Below are 21393 nucleotides of genomic sequence, written 5' to 3'. Positions count from 1 at the left end.
AGGAAACGGTAAGATGTTAAAACTGGCATAGAGCTGAGGGCTTGAGGTTTGGGCTGAGAGTGGGGACCTAACATATTTTTTACTTTGGCAAGATGTTGGGACTAAAGCCACACCATGCACTGAGGACTTGGGACCATGGTCCAGAGAGTAAGTAGAAGATGGTGGATACACAGGAAAAGGTCGATAAACTGAGAGGCTTTCATTTCAGGAACGGGGTGGGCCAGTGGGGGGTAATTACTGTTGGTCCATTTAGGAAAGAGTTGTCTGTAAGGATATTGACGTTTGGAATGTTCTCCTGGTCGTTGTGTTCCTGTTAATGAAACTCCACCCCTCCCATCACCCACAGCGAAGGAACAGTCATTTGAGGGAGTTTTCGTTTTTTTGTGTGTATACTGTATGCGAGTGTGTGTGTGTGTGTGTGTGTGTGTGTGTGAGTGTGTGTGTGTGTGTGTGTGTGTGTGTGTGTGTGTGTGTGTGTGTGTGTGTGTCTGTGAGCCCATGTGTGTGTGCTGCGTTGAGGTGTGTGCCTCCTAATCACGGCTCCTGTTACGCTTCTTGAAGAAAAAGAATGGCGTCTTCTGAGGTGGACCCAGTAACATGGGCACCTGGTTCTTGTGTGTGATCCGGACCTGTAAGATAACGAATCAACACAACACAACAATGCGATAAAGAACAATCCTTTCGTTTCAGTCTAAAGTGTGAGTTGTGATTTCAAAGTGTAGCAAACTCCATTTCCGTCTCATCTCATGACAACTTCTGACACATGGTACACAGTTCTCTTTAGTCATTTCCTGGCTTTTCAGAACAGATAGATGTAAACATGAACTTTCATTCATAAAAAAAACCACACAGGACACAAGGTATTACGCCTCCATAGAATTCTGAGAGGACAACATGATGGAATGATGGAATGTGTTTGAAAACCTGACAATGGGAAGACATAACAGTGTTTGAATGAAGAGAGTTCTTAGCTCTCATGGAAGGTTAGAGGAGACTGCAAGGTCTCTATGTCGATCTCAGACTTCAGACTTGACATTCTGGAAGCAGGCACAAGAACACACATAGAAAGACGGACCAATGCCGCAAAAAGGAAGTCATGGGGCGCTCGGGTGGCGCAGTGGTTAAGTGCCTGCCACCACAGAGGTTGTGGGTTCAAATCCACTGTGGTGCATCCGGCTTTGTCAGGTGTCTATGCTAACACAATTGGCCCATGTTTGGGGGGAGGGAAGCCGGGCGGGGAGGGTGATATTGGTCATTGCACGTACTCCTACGGGCTGGGGCGGCACTCGTCAGCAGGGCGTGTTGGGCGGGAGGAGTAGGACAAAAGGCTCTACGTCCTCCCGGTGGGGGCTCCTCACCGGCAGGTGAGTCAGTAGGATACAACAGCAGTGACAACACAGAAATGTGTGAGTCAATTGGCATAACGACTAAATTGGGTAGCCAAATTATTGGCTACTCTAAATTTTGTAAAAAAGGAAAAAAAAGTCACACAGATGCATACCTGTACATACATGAGCATACACACACACACACACACACACACACACACACACACACACACACACACACACACACAAGTAGTTCAGTCTCACCGCACAGGGGGGCTGCATCCAGGGCTCTCCATCAATCTGCATTGGCAGTGGTCTTGACGTCCTGTATGGAGAGGGTTAGAGTGAAGAGAGTGGAGTTTAGGGAGGGAAGAAGGGGCGGTGTGGGGTGTTGGGGGAGGGGGGGGGGGGTCAGATCACACGCACCTCCGAGGCACGGAAGGCCTGTTCACACCGTCCCAGGACAGAGTCAAACAGTGCACACTTTGTTCCCATGAGACCCAGTCCCAGACAGCACCACCCCTCCCTCTCTAAACTCACAGACCCACTGTATACACACACACACACACACACACACACACACACACACACACACACACACACACACACACACACACACACACAGAGACACGCAGATACACACACATACTGTATATGCTTGCCCGACACACACGCATACACACACACTGTGCAGGATGTGCAGGATGTGTGTGCGTGCGTGCGCGCGCGCGCACACACACACACACACACACACACACACACACACACACACACACACACACACACACAAAGTTAGTTTAAGCCTTTCATGCGTAGGGAAACACAGTATGGGAGAATGACTGTGATGAATACTCTTTTACTCTGGTCTACGAAAATATTAAGGGCAGCTCACTGAACAGGTGAGAGAGAGAAACTCGTGAATGTTGCCCCTTTAAAATGGTCCAGTAACTGGTTCACTGTGGATGTTAAATGAGCCGAGCATAGCAAGAGCAACATACAACATCAGAGCCAGAAACGCTCTCTTTTAGACAAAATGGTGGCAGAACTGAAAGGCGGACCGCAGTGCCCTCAGGCCTGTCAGACAAATCATTTATCATCCCGTTTGACCGCCAGTCAGTTGGTCATAGGGATTTGACATTCCTATGGACCAAAAAAGCGTATGTATCTGTTATTTTCGGTCCACAACGCTGTTGTATGATGAAACATAAGGCATTAGGCATTAACATCCAGTTCAAATATGTGATCAAATAAATCGTAAAAAAGGAAAAGAAAATCTATTTAATTCATAACTGAATGAATTTTCTTTAACCCTATCTATCCCTACAGTTTATGGACAGGGCAATGGATGTCAGAATGTGGAAGAATGGAGTAGAGGCAGGGAGGCAAGCAGTGGGAGATAATCTGATGATGAGGCAAACCTGATGATGACACTGGCACACTGGGCCAGTCTGTGACCGGCCCTTTTCAGTCCTGTGTAGATCTGACCCATCTCTATGGCACCCTCCAGCCCAACCACCTCCAACAGCTGGTCACTCAGGTCTGGGAGGAGAGAGACAGTGAGAGAGAGGTAGAGAGCGAGAGACAGACAGAAACAGAGGTATGGGTTAATATCCTGGGGCCTTTGAGTCAATATGGAGTTGAGTTGTGCATGGGTTTTCACTAGGGGTGTGCCCATATATCGTCCCGCGATATATCGCGATACGTTCTCGTGACGATATGTATCGTTTTGAAGGAAAAAATATATCGTTTTGAAAAAGATTTTTTTTTTTTTTTTTTACAATAATAATAATCAGGCATGCAAACAGCCCTGAGGTGAAAAGGGTGACAACATGTTGTTGTTTTTTCGGTCAGGTGTCACACTATTGCCCTATTTGGATTCAAAACGGCTATTGTAGCTGAAAAGCTACAAGTTTGCATGTCTGAATAATGCAAAAACAGAATTATTTGTTTGCATGTGCTTTTTTTCCTCCCCCATATATTTTCATTATAAAAAAGTGCGTATCGTATCGCATCGAAATCGTATCGAAGTTGTGAGCCCAATATCGCATCGTATCGTATCGAAATCGTATCGGAATCGTATCGGAATCGTATCGAAGTTGTGAGCCCAATATCGTATCGTATCGTTTCGTGAAAAATCGGCACACCCCTAGTTTTCACTGGCATACATGCCTACACTAGGACTTACTACATGACAATGCACACTCATGTGAGACGATGTGAGTGGTCTTTCGCTTTCACTCTCCTCTCTGCCTAACAGCACCAAATCTACTGAGCAGTGCTACAAATGAAGAGGCCTGTCAGCTCCCCTTTACATAGAGTAATGCATTATCCATGTGACAACCGCCGAACTAACACAGCACAGGGCCAACAGTAGTTTAAATGGAGGATCACTGACTGGGGCCACAGTAATTGGGATGGACTGTGGTGCGTTTTAGCTGATGTGGCTCCTCCCCCCTGCTATCTTCTGCTAGTGTTTCCCAACATTTTCAGCTTGAGACCCAAAGTATAAATGTACAAAAATGAATAATGTTTTTAATTAACCACTTAAGCCCTATTTAATCTCACAACATGTCGCGATGCAACCCGTTGTGAGCTTGCAGATCTATTTTGAAACAAATGTAAGAGAAAGTGAAAGGGGTTAAGTGTGTCTGGGTTTCATAAATGTTGAACCAAAGAAAAGTATCAACAAAAGCTTGTGACTAAATAATAACTACATTGGATCCATTTCCTGAAAAGTAACAGTTTCTGAGGTTTCTCATGATACTGCACTGATTTGGTTGGAGCCCTCTGTGTCGTACAAAACTCAATTGGCCCAGATCACATTCTGTCCAGAGCACACTTATTATGGAACCCAAAGCTGGATGAGCTGACCCACCTGAGACTACGCACTACGCTGCTCACTTACGGCGGATTTGACCACAGAATCCTGTGGTGAGCCGATGCTGGACAATGTGTGCTAGTGACAGGGACACAATTAGACCAGGAATGATTGGGTTAAATCTCCGTCTTGGTAAAACCCATATTCCAGGGCTAATTATGCAGGTCAGAGTGGGGCTCTGAGACCTGATTAGCAAAGTCTTTCAGTGGCCAGGCAAACTGGAGCCAGTTGAACACCCTAAACATATCCCAGCCCAATTTCATGGGCACAGAAAGCTGCAGCTCTCTCATGACTGCCTGCCTTGGGCCATACAGGCAGAACTGTATGGCTGTGTCTTACTGGACAGTAAGCAGTCCTATTGTACCGTATGGGTTTCAGTGTTATCTTAGCGTGTGTCACATTCTGTTCTCTACTGCAGCTACACACACTCAAAACGATACAATGCAGATAATGGAAATAACAAAGAGCCGTGAAGAGTCAGTTCAAACATACTAGGGGTTGCATCAGTGCAGGAGTAAACAAAGTCATCATGTGAGGAAGAGCCAAGGGAACTGGTCAGACTGTTCCCTGAGGGTCTGGTTGCCATAGCACTGTCTAGTCCTGACAAGCAAGAACTTGCAGCTCTGCCTGTTTTGACTGGAACTATAGGCTGCAGGCCTGTCTGTCTGTTGCAATGTAAACACTGTTAATAATTTCCCAATGTTGCCTGACCTAGCTTAGCCTGCTGGCTTTGTTTCAAACTCCAAACAGGAAACGGTTGTGTGTTCTTACTTTACACTGGGGAGGAGATGCCTTTTGTGCAAGGTCATGATGCAACACTGGACTCACGAGAAGGTGCTGGCGTGTGGGGTGTGTTATGTTGTTGTTCTGTGAAGCGTGGTGAATTCTCATACTTGCAAGTCAGGATTGTAGGCAAAGGCTACGTGTGAAGCCAAAACTATTCACAGTGACTGCCATTCGGATTTGCTACAAATCTTATTGTTTTGTTGTTCCTTCCAATGTTTTGAAACTCTCTTGAACATAAAAATAATTTGTCAACCATTAAATTATGCTGAAGCCTATCTAATGAAGTCATAGTATGAATCAAGTTATATAGAATACCCAGAAATTCAACAGCATCTGATGTGTTGGAACGGAAATGTAATTTAAGAAATATAGCATTCTCTTTAAGGCCACACTAAGCATGTACAGCAGCTGAGCAACATTCCAATGAGTTATCAGTATCACATATGGCTGGCTTGTTGTAGTCATTTGTGCACGATCATGTGTGTGTACGTGTGTGTGTGTGTGTGTGTGTGTGTGTGTGTGTGTGTGTGTGTGTGTGTGTGTGTGTGTGTGTGTGTGTGTGTGTGTGTGTGTGTGTATACATTGTTGTGTGTGGTGTTTAACCTCATGAACCCTAGTGTCCCTATTCTGGGCATGTCATAATAGGTGAAAATAGCAGATCACAACGTGTTGGAATGCAACGAATTGTGAGCTTGTAGATTGGCTATTTTTGGCGAATAGATTTGGTGTAGAGGGGGGAAAGGGTTTAACTATAATTTACAATATTTCACATGATTCTATTAAAGTGTACAGGTTTGCAAAAATAATAATGAGTTTGTCATGTACATTATCTTATTCAGCTAGAGTAATGCATCACACAGAGCATCGCAAGAGGAATGCTAAAATGTATATTTTGGAGATTTATAATTTTCAGTAATATTGGTTTCTGGCAATCCAATACAAATTATGCATTTGTGACAATTACAGAGAAATTTGTTCTTTTATTTTTCCTTGTGCCTCACCACCACTCCCTGCCTGGGTCTTGTGGTTAGGGTTAAGGGTTGTTCACATTGAGCACTATAACTATAACGATAACTATAACATTCATATTTGTTATAGTTGTGGCGTGGATATTACCATCCACTTGACTTAGAACATTTAGGCAATTTTCATAGTTATAGTGCTCTGCGTGAACGGCCCTTTAGGTTCCCAAGAACTGTATGTATTTCCAGTCTGCATTTCTCTAACCCCCACAGAGCTTTCTAAGAAAATACAATAGGATTCGGCATCCATTAATGACAAACTGGGCATTTGGTGAGTAAGGGATTAAGAGGGGGAAGGGTGATATAATGAATGCACATGACAGATGGGAATTAAGAGAGGGTCTGGATGGACGGAAGGAGACAGTCTGCCGTTCTTCTGTGGCTAGAAACCGCAGAGCGTGTGGTTACGTCTACAGAAGTGGAGTCAAATGCAGTCAAATTTGACTTGCTCAGGAAAGAAGAAAATGTTGAAATTTACCAATGATGCAGTTCTATTCTGAGATTTCATGACAGTATCTAAAAAGCTTTTATCGTGCGGCATTAATTTTGAATCTTGAATACACCTCCACTTCCTCCTTTTACCAAAAATGGGCATGGCGTCGTCCCAGTGTGTGAGCCTCATGGCAGAGTCACCCACCATGCTGATTCTCACCTCACCAATGTTTCCCGCCTCATCAGAGCTCTTGTGCTTTTGACTCTCATGCAGCAAGCGCTGTTACGTCTCAGTGAGGTAGCACCCAGAATAGAACAGAACAGCCTCTTACATAAGCCGGGGCCGCAGTGCATCATGGGATGGGATGGTGGTGCTCTGCCAAGCAGCAGGCAGCTAGGTTTGTGTCACTGCTGTGCTTCACACTCTGTAGAATGGTGAACAAATGTAGTACGCGGGCATTGCGTACGCCCATACGTGTTCTGTATGCGATGACACACCTACACATGCATGCACGCGCGCACACACACACACACACACACACACACACACACACACACACACACACACACACACACACACACACACACACACACACACACACACACACACACACACACACACACACACACACACACACACACACACACACACACACACAAAACCCCTCTAATTTTCATGTCTCTCATGTGATATTGTCAGGGAAAAGAAGAATATGTTGTACTAATAACAGTTAATCATTAGTTGCTTTATTCTATCTATTCAAGTTCGCCATATATATATATACAGTATATATATATATATATATATATATATATATACATATATATATAACTATATATATATATATATATATATGTATATTATATATATATGTATATACTCTGTGTGTGTGTGTGTGTGTGTGTGTGTGTGTGTGTGTGTGTGTGTGTGTGTGTGTGTGTGTGTGTGTGTGTGTGTGTGTAGTTAGCCTCTATATGGGTAAATATTACTAATATTATTAGCTCCAGAGTCAGTTGTCGGTTTAAACAGCAAGCTCCTTTTTCAATGGAGATTCAAAGGACAATGTACATAAATGTATAGTTCCGCCATCACACACTCTTACTAATCAGGATTACTGGATCTACTACTACTACTACTACTACTATTACTACTACTAATTAGTGTATGGTCAGGTCAGACTGTAGCCTAAACATTAACCACTTGAAATCCAGCATCCATATTCTGGGGGGAACATTAGCCAAAAACAGCCGATCTACAAGCTCACAGCACGTTGTGTCGAAGGAAAAAAACGGTCCAAGTACAGTTGTAACTCAGGTCCGTTCCACTGAGAATAGAGGATTTAAGTGGTTAACTGGAAAGTTTGGGAGAAAAATATCCACAGAGTGAAAATGCTGCTGCTTTCTCGGCTGTCAAGGTAAAGAAACAGTGGTTGGTCACAACGGCACTTTCACAGACTGGCTTTTCGGGGGCTACTCTGACATACCCTGTTTGGACTGCTTGTTAGCATCAAGAGGCTAGAAATGACAGCTCGCTGTTTCTACTGACACCCTGGAGCTAATATTCTCTGCAGACCTGCAGATGTATAAGAGGCAAATCATATTAATAAAGTATAGGTCTGAAATCAGTGAACTTAGCCTTCCAACCTGTTTTAGAATTAGCGTTATACAGATACAGCAGGGTCACTAGAGGTCCACATAAACCTTTCCAACACACCACAACACAACCCTTTTCTCTCACAGGCTATGACAAAAATTGATCATACCAATCATAACTTCCTTGGAAGAGCAGTTCAGTGCTGTATTGTCATCCTGGACTGGTGCACCTATAATTATAGTACACAAAGTGAAATCCTCAGTGTTAATGTATCCATTTGGAACTCCACAAGTGTACAAATGTAACCAAATGGACCCATTTGGTTACATTTGCACACTCTCAGAATTAAATTAACACTCAGGATTATACAGCGGATGTATTTCCTTCCTCCATCCGCTTGAACCACCCCCCAACCCCCCACCGCTCCCAGGCCATCATTGTATGAAGGTGATCTGAGCTGCGGCAGACGGGAGGAGAAACTGGACCTCACCTCCCCAGCAACACACGGAGGTGAAGGTATATGTGAGCGGCGCTCACTTGGCCTTTTGACAGAGTGCGCTATGTTACGACGACAGTATAAAAATACACCATGTGCAACCCTTCAGCCCGTCACTGTCAAACGACCAGTAAAGGTTTGACGTTATGAAGCTGCAGTTTTTATTTCTCAGCCAGCCTTGTCAAACAATAAAAATTCCATGGGAACTTTCTGCCGGGGGGAAAATGACAGCCATGGGAAAGTACAGACAAGAGCCGTTCTCATCAGCTTTGACAGACTCTTTAATGATCTTTTCTGCAAGTTCTTATACTGTCAGAAGGACACGCGAACATTCATTGACTTGGAGCACATGTGTAGGAGGTCATCTCACTCCCCTAATGTCCATCCACTCTGAGGCTGTTTGATATAGCTACTGTACTACTGACTGTGCTGTACAGGGTTGGGGGAAATCAAAGTAATTATAGACTCTGCTTTTCTGTCGTGTGAAAGGAAAACAATAAACGCTCCCTGGCTGCTGAGGGCCTGAAATAGCACTCTCCTCCATCATGGAGACACTGACAGAGCTAGAGTGTTGTGGGGGAGGACATGCAAGGGGTGGGGGTGTGTGTGTGTGAGAGAGAGAGAGAGAGAGAGAGAGAGAGAGAGAGAGAGAGAGAGAGAGAGAGAGAGAGGCTAGGGGTGGTGAGAAGAGAAGATAGAGAGAAAACGAATGAGAAACGAATGAGTCACAAAAGGTGAGAGAAACTGGGGAACCTGGTCACCTGAAATAGTGCACCTCTATAACCTCGCACCAATTTAACCCCACGGACAAAAGTCACTGCTTCTCCACTTATTTGCACTTGTGAGTCAAGGGGGTGCCTCTGCCCTCGCACCGAAATATATCGGTGTCAGACTGTGGCACATCTACTGTATGTTTGTGCTCTGCGCTCACCCTCTCCTGTAAAGGAAGTTGAGGAATTTGATCCAGGCGCTGAAAAGGAAATGAACTGGGGAGGGGAGAGATGGAGCAGAGATTAAGATTCGAGGTGGAGCAGGGCATGGATGGAGTTCGCCACCGGAGCTGCGTACGTATATCCTTTTCCTGTCAACGCCTCCTGGCCAGAGTGAATTTCTCCTCCACCCCTCTGACTGCCATTCATCTACAACTGACTGACAGGGACTGAATCTCAGGCTTCAGTTCAGTTCTACCACACAATTTTACATTGTTTCCTCCACTCCATTATGCTTGAAAACTGAAGACAAAAAAATAAACTTTTTAAAGTCAAGTAGGATTTTCTATTCCATCCGGTTGCTAAGGAATGTTGTTTATGAGAGCTGGATATAAGATGCAGCACCTAAATTTAGATCCAGCAAGAGCAGATATCTCAGTGAAATGTTTGCTACCAGCCCTCTGCAATGTGTATCTGTCTTAAGCTGTATTTTCTGTCCATGCAGCAGAGTCTACTGCTTGCTCTGAGTTGTCTACTCTAGACAAGCTAGTAGACAACTCAGAGCAAGAAACAAAGTAAATCAGAGGCTTAAGGATTCATCTCTGAGGTCAGAACCACCCAAGGGTCCTTTCGCTCACTTAACCTAGCTGATTGCGTTATCTGCAGCAAAGAGCTTCAAAGGCATGATCTTGTTGCGGGCAGAGCAAACAACTGTCATTAACAATTAGTAGTAAGCCGTGCATGCAGGCACGTTAATACACTAGGAGTCAAGCATGTACGCACTCATCTATAGTGGGATAAATACATGACAAAATGTGCATACATATGTGCACACGCACACGCACACGCACACGCACACACACACACACACACACACACACACACACACACACACAGTCTGTCAGAGAAACTAGAGATGCCCTACTCTGAGATTTGTTTCCTTATAGGATTAAAGAGCAAAGAACAAATTTAATGAAGGTTAAACCCTGTGGGACAACTCTGTAGCACAAAGATGCCCTCGCACACATACTTGCATGCACAATTGCCTTGGCATGCACACACTCTCAGAAATCCAGAAACTATTTGCATTTTGCTCAAAACATACATTTAGAAAAGCAAAGATTTCAACTGAATTAACACACAATACAGTAACTACAAGAACTGGAAGGGAAGGTAAGGGAGGCCTTTGTTTTTTTTGCTTCACCCAGTTGATGGCTATGCAGATGTTCATAATGACATGATTGCGAACGCAGCGGAAGCCTCCGCGCAAGTGGAGCTTACTATGAAACCGTGCTCGGGTTGTGTGTCTGTCTGTGTGCAGTATTGTGTGCACTGCCTGTGTGCAGCCGCGCCCCCATGTGACTCACGCTCTCATTGGCTGCTGACAGATCTCAGTGCACTACAGTGGCTGCAATCCGCCTGCCCCTGGGTGACTAATTACACTCCTCTGAGAGAAATATAGCAGCTATTGGGATATCTAAGCATTCCATGTCATTTGTGCATATTTCAGGCCGGATGGCAAGTTGAAAACAGAGCCAGATACAGTCAAATAAATAAGATTGGGGGGGGGGGGCAATAACTACTACAATGGTGTGCGTTCGCTTCCCGCGTTCGCGCGTCTTACTTGTATGTAAACATGGGCACACAATTAGGAGACAACAGAAAACAGAATGGTTTGGCTGGTTTGGCAATCAGCTCCTTTGCCTTTGGCAACCGTAGAATCGAATAGACCATTTTCTTTAGTGGTTCTTTATTAGTAAATAATATGTACCATTAGAGTATACCTGCATTCCATATTCCATGTACTCAAATGTTAAATGTTTATAATGTGACAAACAGTCTGCCATGAGTCCATATTTATAATGATGCAATGTGTTTGATAATGTGAGTGATACAGTACAGCTGTAAAAAAAAAGAAGAAAAAAACACTCTCTCCACTCAGAGCACCCGGGTTACAATGTAACCTCACTGTTACCTCTATCGTGTCAAGACTGTCTCTCCACCCTACATATTCTATATTTATGGGAACACTTTAATGGCCAGACCCCACCAATGCAACTAGTCGCAACTCCTTGCAACAAAACAGTTTTAAGGCCAGGCCACACCGATGCAACTCCTTGCAACTGCCATTGGGGATAATGGTTGCAAGTAGTTGCAAGTCGGAACCACCTGCGACAGTGCACGCCCGAGCGCATCCTCCAACCAGAGGTTGGATTTAGCGCGTTTGGGACAGAGCCACGGTGGTGTAATGGACCACCGGGAAGCAGCAGCAGCTCTGTGTTTCCTCCGACGAGGTCGGATGTAACGTGATCAGATCAGCATCTCGCTACAGTTCGTGCATAAAAGACCCACGCAACGTCCAGAGAGGAGCCTTGTAAGACCAGCTCTCCTTCTTACCAATGTAAGTGGACAATGCAACGTAGTCTACAACACACGCTATATTTTCTTCCTCAAATGCCGAGATAACATACGTCTGCTTCTGCTCTTGTGGAAATCAAAGAATCAAAGTGGCCACGCACGTGGGGGGGGGGGGGGGGCTTATATACCCACCTGGGGCTAATCAGTGCATGGCCACCACGGGTGATGTGTCTTAAAGAGTATCCATGCATGTCAACTGCCTCGTGGGGTCAGTCCTCATACATATTACGCCTTACCCCTCATGCCTAAACTTTTTTGCCATTTTTTACTATTTTGAAAAACATTGTTCAAATAGCCGACATTTATGGTATTGTGAAAAGATATACCAGTGAAAGATTATAGCAAGAATTTTGTTTGTAATTGAAAAAGTTACACAGTACGACATTAAGTAGTAATAAGCAGGATAATGAACATTGCGGTCATTACTGAGGAATAAATCCCTTCAGGGTTATTCAAGACCCCTCTGCTTGGGGTTTATTTCTCAATAATGACCACTTTAGCTGTTCATCATCCCTTATATATCTTATACAGACTATCTCTCTGTGTATATGCCTCGCCTGTGTGTGTGTGTGAGCAAAACTCTCCCCTGTGTTCTCTGGCTATAAATACGTGGGGCATATGGACAGAATGTCCTGTGGAGTCAGAACCTTTGGCCTGAGCAGTAAGGGCAGGCAGTGGTGCCAGCACAGGACAGGAGATGGCCATTGGACCACTGGGGGCGGGGTCGGCTGCTTAGCTGAGAGGCTGGGAAGGTGACCGCATGGTGATGTGACTGGAAGTTACCGTACAGACAATGACATCCATCTGAGTTTGCGTGTGTGTTCAAGGGTAGGGGTGACCAAACGTAAGCACACGTGCGTACTGTATGTTCTTGAATATGCATTTACTCACAAAGGCATTTATATGTGTGTGCAAGCACATGTATATACAGTAGATACAAAAGCACACGCACACAAAAAATGCCTGGATGAGCTCCACTCTCTCAGGTGTACAGTTATTTTATGCTATTTAATTTTTCAGTATTTGTTATTATTGCCATTAATAGCTATACTGTATAGGCCATTTGTTGCTATATGCTATTTAGCTTTTTAACTTATTAAGATTAAAATGAAATTATTTATTTATTATTGTTGAGGAAATTGGTTGTACAACAATTTCCCTGCGTGCATTGCTGCTGTAGTGTATGCGTAGGAGACAATAAAACACCTTGAACACCTCTCTCTCCCTCGCTTTCATATCTCTTCTCTCCTGTCTTTCTTTAATGTTTTCTCTACTGTCATTTTTTTCATCCTTTGCTTCTCTTGTTGTGCCGCTCTCTTTCTGGTACAGCATAGCCCTGGAGTCTCCATGGAAACAAGTTTCAGCACAGTCAGAGGAGATGCAAAGCGGTGAATTGAAAGACAGAAAATAAAGGATGAATAAAGTACAGGAGGATTGGCATGATGTTAGGATATATGGGTGAGGGTACAAAGTAAAGTTCTGCATATGTCATGGATGGGCCCAACTTTTGAAAAACTGCCGTCTGACGTCCACTGATAAAAAAAAGAATTCTTCACTTTTTGATTCCCTGTGAAATATAAATATCCTCCGTAGTGACAGCTGAATTATTCCCGAACTTTTTATTGCATAAAATGACAGGACATTATAAAAACGAATTCAACTGACACAGTTGCCGGGAACAACATAAACTAGAAAAATGTGCTCCTCGGAGCACAGGTCCCCGCCAGGCCAGGTAGTAGAAGTCAATCTTAGCCAATCAGGACGGAATATGAAAAATCAAACCGACCCATCTTGATCACATGACAGAGATAATGTGATTGCAAAAATCTGCCTCCTGGTGGCACTATAAAAGGCCGATGTGAGTGTGCGTGCACAGTTTCATCGGTTGATCGGGCTAAATGTGCTGGACAGACGGACGGACGGACACACACGCGTACGTACAGACACACACGCGTACGGACGGATGGACAGGGGCGAAAACATAGTCTGGGTTGTTCAATTATGTTATGTGACACATAATACCATGTCCTGTTTGTTTGACAAAACAATACGAAAGAACATTGCCAATAATACAACTCTCCTCTCCTCCCTTTCCCTCCAATGTTGGAGGTCAATTTGTAGAAATCTAAAATAGCTGTTCAGTTGCTGCCACTGTCCTTGAGGTAAGATCTGCCAGCATTGCTTGTCCCCAAGGTCTAAAGGAACAAAGAACAGTCTTCTTACGAGCCCGCAGGGAGCAGAAGGACTGTATACGTCCACGGCAGGACACAGATAGATACTGACATCCAACGCAACCCCTGCTGCCTGGCGACACTGTGAGGTCACTAAGCACTTTACCGTAGAGTGTTCTGCAAACACTGAGGTAGATGTGAAAACAGATCCACTGGCTTGTGGTCCCAAACTGTTTCCCTTGGAAGTACACACTAGAAGTTGAAGTGTACACTCATTTGTTCCATATGCCAATGCTGGCCCAATAGTGGGGGGGAGACAAGACTTCTCTTTATAACTGTATAAATGAGCTAATGTTTGGCCTGCTGTGTTTTGGCCATGAAAGTGTCAGCGACACTGTCAACACACAATAGATCTTTTGACACCCCATAGGGCTCCATTCAGACCATGGATGGAAAACATTCAATCCATTTAGTACGACAGCAGAGCCAAGATTTAGGCCCTGTGTGGCACCTGGAGTCATTCTGTGGTGTGTATGTGTGTGTCCTTGCACTTTTCGCTTGACTCACCTTGCACACAGAATTTGAGTCCCTTAGCGTCTGTGACAGTGCTGGCCGGCATCCTGTCCGGAACCTTCTTGCTCATGCGGTTGTAGTTGCGCCTCTTCTTGGTTTCGCCCCACAGGTTGGAGCCGCCGTGCATGCTGGGAATGTTTAGGACAGCGATGCCCTCCAACGATGTATTACTGAGGTCCAAGATGATCCCATCGCACTGGGGACAGAGAGAGACAGGCAGTGAGAATGACAAAAGCAACAGGAGAGAGTGCGAGAGAGACAGACAGGGAAAAGCAAAAGAGAACAAAGACCAGGAGACCTGGTTCTGCCAGACCCAGAATAAATTCCTAGTATGTAACACACCTACAAACCACTTTATAAGTTGAAATCTGAAGATCAGAGCACTACGTCACGCTAAGCTTGGCCAATCGAAAAGAGGGACCGGGAGGAAAAACGTTGAACCGGGAGGAAAACGTTGACCGGGAGGAAAAGAGGGACAGACAAAGCCTCATGTAGGCCTGACCCCCTGGGTCTGGCAAAAAGAGGAGAGGACGATTCATTATGAAGAAACACTTTGACCTATTAAAGCAGAATACTTAACACAGCCCTGCCATAGCATGGGGGGGGGGGTTATCTGTGAAAACATTCCCCTATAATGACATGCCCAAAATATGGATGCCAGGTTAATGTGGTTAACTGACTGGGCTGAATAATAGGGAGGCTAGCGTTTCACATCGTACTGAAATCCTAACGTTGAATTAGATATGAAAGGAACATTTATTTTATATTTATGGATTATATAACCCAACAGAGGCAATGCTGAGGTTTCAGCTAATGGATACCTGGAATGTCAGAGTTGGACAGCATTAAAATGTCACAGAGCACAGAGACTTTACTCACTTGGCCCAGCTGGTGTATCATGGATAACAGCATGGGCAATTGATTTGCCATGATATGTTACATGGACAGAAGCTGAGTATGTAATTCCAAGAACTGTATAACAGAGGAAGATAGCTGTAGAATAGTAAACAATGTAAGAACAGATCAAGGTCTATAATAGCTCAACACTGAGATCAGAATAGAATTCCATTTGGTACCGTTTATCCAATTTGTCAATGTTTGTCAAACTCATCTGGATTCAACATACTTTAAACCAAATGAAAGAGAATATAAACAACACCTTGCCATGACTCATTGCCCACCCTTGATGGTGGCAGCCACAAATGATGCCAGAATGAACCACACAACCTCAAGCAGACAAACCACAGGGATAGCGAGATGTTGTATGTACAATATGTACATATGAAAAATAATGTGGTTGTTGCTGGACACACACAGAATATACACTCATGCCTACACACAGAGACACACACCTATGCATACACAGAATAACACACACACACACACACACACACACACACACACACACACACACACACACACACACACACACACACACACACACACACACACACACACACACACACACGCACTCAGTAAATCACTTCATCCTTTCATTATAAATGTATTCCATTTCCACGGGGCATAGCATAATTATGACTTTAGTATAATTATATCTGACAAAGGTCTGTAGCTTGCGTGGTAAGTCTTGTTAGACAGCTCTGGGCCATAACACTGTAACACTAACAAGGCTGGCAGTGTAGTTTAAAATAACACCTCAGATCTTTGTAAACTGGTAATGATTACCATTTAGTCACTAAATGGTAATCATTACCAGTTCACAGAGATCTGAGGTGGGTGGTACTAACAGGTCATGCTCTCTAGCTGAACTGTAATTATTAAAACATGCCACTGGCCCCTAGTCAACATTAATTGTGCTTGTGAATGAGTGTCTAGCCGAGAACAAGAGAATGTGCAAACTTGGCAGTTCAGAGCCCCAGCGCCTGATACTGATAACATCTTTCTGTATACTGTGGAGTCACCTCTAAAGTTGAACAAATTGTTATCACAAATTTCTGTTAGAACAAAGCACTTCCATATCAAGGCTAGAGTTTGTGTGCTGGTGAATGCGTGAGTTTGTCTGCGAGTATGTGTGCGTTTGTGCATGCATGTGTGCATTATTTATTCTTCTTTTTTTTTGTCTCGATATGCTTCTCAACCATGCCATTCAGACATATTATCTAAGTTGAGCATGTGATTTGGAAATGGAAGCCAGTGTTACCTTTGAGGCTCACTGTGTGCTGAGCACAAAGGTGACAATATTGGCAGAAAGAGGCAATCAATGACATTATGGGGTGTGTCTGAGAGAGCTAAGAATAGCCCCACTTCATTCGTTTGGGAAGTGTACAGCGTAAAACCCTTAGTGTTAATTTTACCACATGAACCCTAGCATCCTTATTCTGAGTCAATGACATGATGACATGATGTCATAATAGGCGAACATTCAGCAAAAATAGGCAAACATTCACAACGTTATTAGTTTGTAGATCTGCAATTTTTGGTGAAGAGATTTGATGTCGAGGCAAAAAAAGACCCTGCGGGACCCTGGTCAACAAATTATATAGGGTTGAAGTGGTTAATTTTGAGTGTAAATGGACATAGCCCTGTGAGGGTCAAACTTTTACAGTTTTTGAGTTAAATTAACACTGAGGATTTTACTGTACGTACTTTATTATAATTCCCCTTAAAGCCTGAAAGAAACTTTAAAAGTTGGTTGTAATTCAAGAGCCTGTTATGTCACTGTAGAAAGAGAGAGACATCAGCTTGTTGACAGGCAGTATAAATACTTGTTTATTTTTTTTGCTTCAGCAGACACGTTTAGTTTTCCCATCCTCAGATTTGACTCATCACACACCATGTGGCTGAATACATTCCTGTTACTTCACCTATCCCTTTGTGTGACACTTCTCCCTTAAGGGTCCATTTGGTTACATTTGTATGCTCTCAGAGGTTAGATTAACACTCAGGATTTTACAGTATACCAAGAAGCCTCACCTCCACCTCTATGCATTCGTTGAGCTTCTTGCATGTAGCAGATATGGTCTCAGTGGTGCCAAACTCGAAGTACCACAGCTTGTTCTTCATTCTGTACAGGAAAAGGTGGAAAAAGAGAGGGAAAAGACAGTGACATGAGTCCTTGAACTGGCACGCAGTGGTGGAAAAAGTACTCACACGTCTTACTTAAGTAAAAGTATCAATACTGCATTGTAGAAATACTCTGTTACAAGTAAAAGTCCGGAATAAAAAAATTACTTGAGTAAAAGTACAAAAGTATTGGTATCAAAATGTCCCTACAGTGCCAAAAGTAGACGGTACTCATTAGGCAGAATGTCCCATTTCACAAGTTTTCAAATGTATAAAACTTTCGAAAATAGCAGATCTACAAGCTCACAATGCGCATTGTGAGCTTGTAGATCGGCTATTTTAAAATGACCGAAATGTTTATTCTTCTGCCTACACATACATCATGTCCTAGTATGAGTGGATAGGGGAAGGGGATCAACGTCACGTGATGCCTTTGTTTAGCCAAAGAAAACATCAGCTGTCCCGAAATCGGGCCAAACAAAGGTGATTATTGGTCAAAAACCCAGATGTGTGTCTCAAAGAATAGGGCTGAAGTGGGTAATGTTTTGTAATAATAATCAAAATCTACAAAGTAGCTAGTAACTAAAGTTTTCTACTAATTGTAGAGGAGTAAAAGTATAATATTTGCCTCTGAGATGTAGTGGAGTAGTAAAAGTACTGAAAAGTATTTTAAAATACTCCAGTAAAGTAAGACTACCGCAAACTTGTACTTAAGTACAGTACTTGAGTAACTGTACTTAGTTACTTAACACCACAGCTGGCACGTAATATTCACAGGTCTCACTGCTGCACACTTTCAGGCTGCATATGTCAACCATGTTGTAAGCCCACGGCAAGGTCTCTTTACAGTGTGAATGAGCACATACTGAAGCTGTCCAGCACCCAAATTCATCTCACGTCACAAAACTGACAGCATTGGACAGCCGATGACCGCTTGACACAGGACGTTAGAACACCCCAAGGCCCTTTCTCTGGAGGCAATTTTGGGGTAACAGCAGTGCTCTCTGGGTAAAGAACCGCAAAGGGTCGACACCAACAAATATGTGTTGCTGCAGTCCCTGTATGCCACAGCTGGTACGTATGACAGGGCTGGAAAGGCACTGGAGGAGATGATAAAATCATTCATGGTGAATGTTATTGTGTGTAAGGAAGAAAGGAAACCTACAGACATAATGGCTCGAGATGCAGGTTAATTTCTGCCTCATAGGCCAGTTTTTTGTCAAAAGATAACTTTATTAAGAACTAACAACTAAGAGGTTGTTGTCATCTTGTCTTCATTGGTTACACTTTTGTGAATGACCAATGGTTGAATAACACAGCTTACAGTCAAGGTGAAATCTCTGCTTGATGTTGCCGTAAAACCTCAAATGCATTAAGACACACACGCACACGCACACGCACACACACACACACACACACACACACACACACACACACACACACACACACACACACTCTGCCCTGATGAAAGATTAATGGAGCGTGCAGCCAGGGTTTTTTAGACAGACGGGAGTGGGGTGAATCACTGGCTCACTGACTGACTGATGTGAAGGCTCAGCCCCCTGGAGGTTACCTGATACACCAGGAAGAATCTGAGCACAGCATCTGACAAAGGAGAGAGGGAGGGCGTCTAACCATTCATATAGTCAGAAGTCCTCCATTGTTCAGCGATGACTGGACCTTATAATCTCCACTTAACGTGTTTCACCCTTTGTTTGGCTTGCGTAGAGAGACATTGTGTTGATGGTGAGTGACCCCCGTAGTACATATATCGGCCATTATTTTTTACGACATCAGTATCAATGTTATATCTGTCAAAACACTAATCACTGTCAGTGGATCGGCATGGAGTAAAATAATCCGACATCGGTCGGGCTCTGCTTCTGCCACTTCTCCTGCTGACTAATAAAATCCTGTTCTCACTCACTTGAAATGCCTGCAATTTTACTGGTATATTTAATTTAGGCGTCCTGTGGAAATTTACGCTGATTTTGAATGCCGGCATATTTCGTACCATCAATGTCACGTCACCCTACCTTGTGAGAATGTCTGCATTGTTATCCTGGCACGTGAGTGTGAATGCAAAAGCGTCACTTTACCAGTACAGTGTGTCATGTTGGTCCTTACATAAGAGATGTTAGTTCTATGAACAAAACAATGTTGGTGTAAGAGATTCGCTGGGAAAAGGCACTTGGAGGAAATAGAGAAAGATTGTGTGTGTGTGTGTGGGTTTGTGTGTGTGTGTGTGTGTGTACTGGGGCGAGCCGATCGCACAGTGAGGCTGCCTGCAACCCAAGGCGAAAGTGTGAATGCTTCCTAAAAGAGCAACAGTAGCGTAACTGTAAGTTATTATCTAAAAATAAATAAATCCAACTACGATGCAAGTTGTTCAAGTAGCATAACTCCTTTCAGTACACTGTGGCGTGTAGGGACTAGGAGAGAGAGAGAGAGAGAGAGAGAGGAGAGAGAGAGAGAGAGAGAGAGAGAGAGAGAGAGAGAGAGAGAGAGAGAGAGAGAGAGAGAGAGAGAGAGACCGATGGAGCAGAGTGTTTAACCGCTAGATTAAAGTAAAATTAGTTGGTCGACCAACCTGCAGATGGATATTTATTGTTTCCGTTCATTCCATACATCTATTTTGCCAAATGTCTAGTCTGCTTATAGACACCTCGCAAACAAGTATTAAGTACTGTACCGGCAACATTAAACTCTTGCGGGAACAGTTACATGACGGTACTGTTAAGGAGGGCAATGCGTGAATGACTCTTTCCTGCTTATGCTGGAAATGATGCAAAGCGTGCAGAGCTAGTTCAGGCAGACAACTCAAAGGAGTGCCAATTCCTGATCAGCTGATCAGTCACATGCTCACTCCAGCTGATGGGGGCGGGCTATTTAAACCACCCTGCACACAGTGGTGGGCAAAAACGTTCATTTCAGTGAACGACCGATTTCGTTCATGTCCACGGCAATGATCCGTTCAAATGATTCGTTCGCGCTCTCCGTTCAGTAGCGCTATTGTCTAGTGAAAAACAACTCAACCGCACCGCTGCCTGTCTGTCGCGGGAACAGCCCGCCTTCCCATCCTGTGTACGGGGGGCATGAATGAAAGCATGATCGTAACACTTTCAGGAAGTGAACTAGTTCGTTCCTGTTTACGGCAATGAACTAGTTATTTTGAACGAATCGATCATGAGCGACCCATTACTAGCACATAGCTCATTCTTTTTGCTGCTGCGCTGCCATCTTGCTGCTCTGCTCTACTGTTGCTTTGTGCTCCCACCACCCAGCATCCACCTGTGGGCTCTGTTTCTATATTTAACCGACAGACTCTTTAATCCTGTTCATATAAACAAACAATGACAGTGTGCTTAGGGTATTGACAGTACATTCATGGGGCATGGTACGTACATGAAAAGGCCTTGCTGCTGATAATGATGACAACATGGGTATTGATACAAACAGGCTGGTTGCCATGTGGGTGTACCAGGCCAGTGTTGTGCCATGATACTGAGAACGAGCACACGTTAGCAGATTACTGTAGAAAATGTAAGTAATAGCATTGATTGCAAGAGCTTTAAATTATTTTTCTGTTCTTTCTATTCTGCTCACAAAGCCCACATACATGATTCAGCACAGGGCAAGATAAACATAAACTTGGACAGTTTAAAGTTGAATCTTTATTTCAACCGCTTGAATGCCATTCATTGCTTTGTATAATGTTAATTATTTAATCATTTAATATTGC

At 43.8% G+C, this 21393-nt stretch overlaps 1 protein-coding gene across 3 annotated transcripts in view; it reads right to left on the bottom strand.

The window, feature by feature from the left end:
* Window positions 1–392: 392 nt before the first annotated feature.
* dgkg (diacylglycerol kinase, gamma) overlaps window positions 393–21393 on the bottom strand; it is a 110048-nt gene continuing 89047 nt past the window's right edge. For all 3 annotated transcript variants that reach the window (XM_080412972.1, XM_080412973.1, XM_080412974.1), the window contains 5 exons: window positions 17562–17652; window positions 14622–14823; window positions 2747–2867; window positions 1593–1653; window positions 393–629 (listed from right to left, as the gene is read on the bottom strand). In XM_080412972.1, the coding sequence (XP_080269098.1) occupies window positions 531–629; window positions 1593–1653; window positions 2747–2867; window positions 14622–14823; window positions 17562–17652 (574 nt within the window). In that variant the 3' untranslated portion in view covers window positions 393–530. The remainder of the gene's footprint in view (window positions 630–1592; window positions 1654–2746; window positions 2868–14621; window positions 14824–17561; window positions 17653–21393) is intronic.

The sequence above is a fragment of the Gymnoscopelus braueri genome (genome assembly GCF_963280865.1).
Source record: "Gymnoscopelus braueri genome assembly, chromosome: 18".
NCBI classification, from domain to species: Eukaryota; Metazoa; Chordata; class Actinopteri; order Myctophiformes; family Myctophidae; genus Gymnoscopelus; species Gymnoscopelus braueri.
Note: the sequence above shows the minus strand (reverse complement) of the source record. Positions and strands in the feature narration are given on the sequence as shown.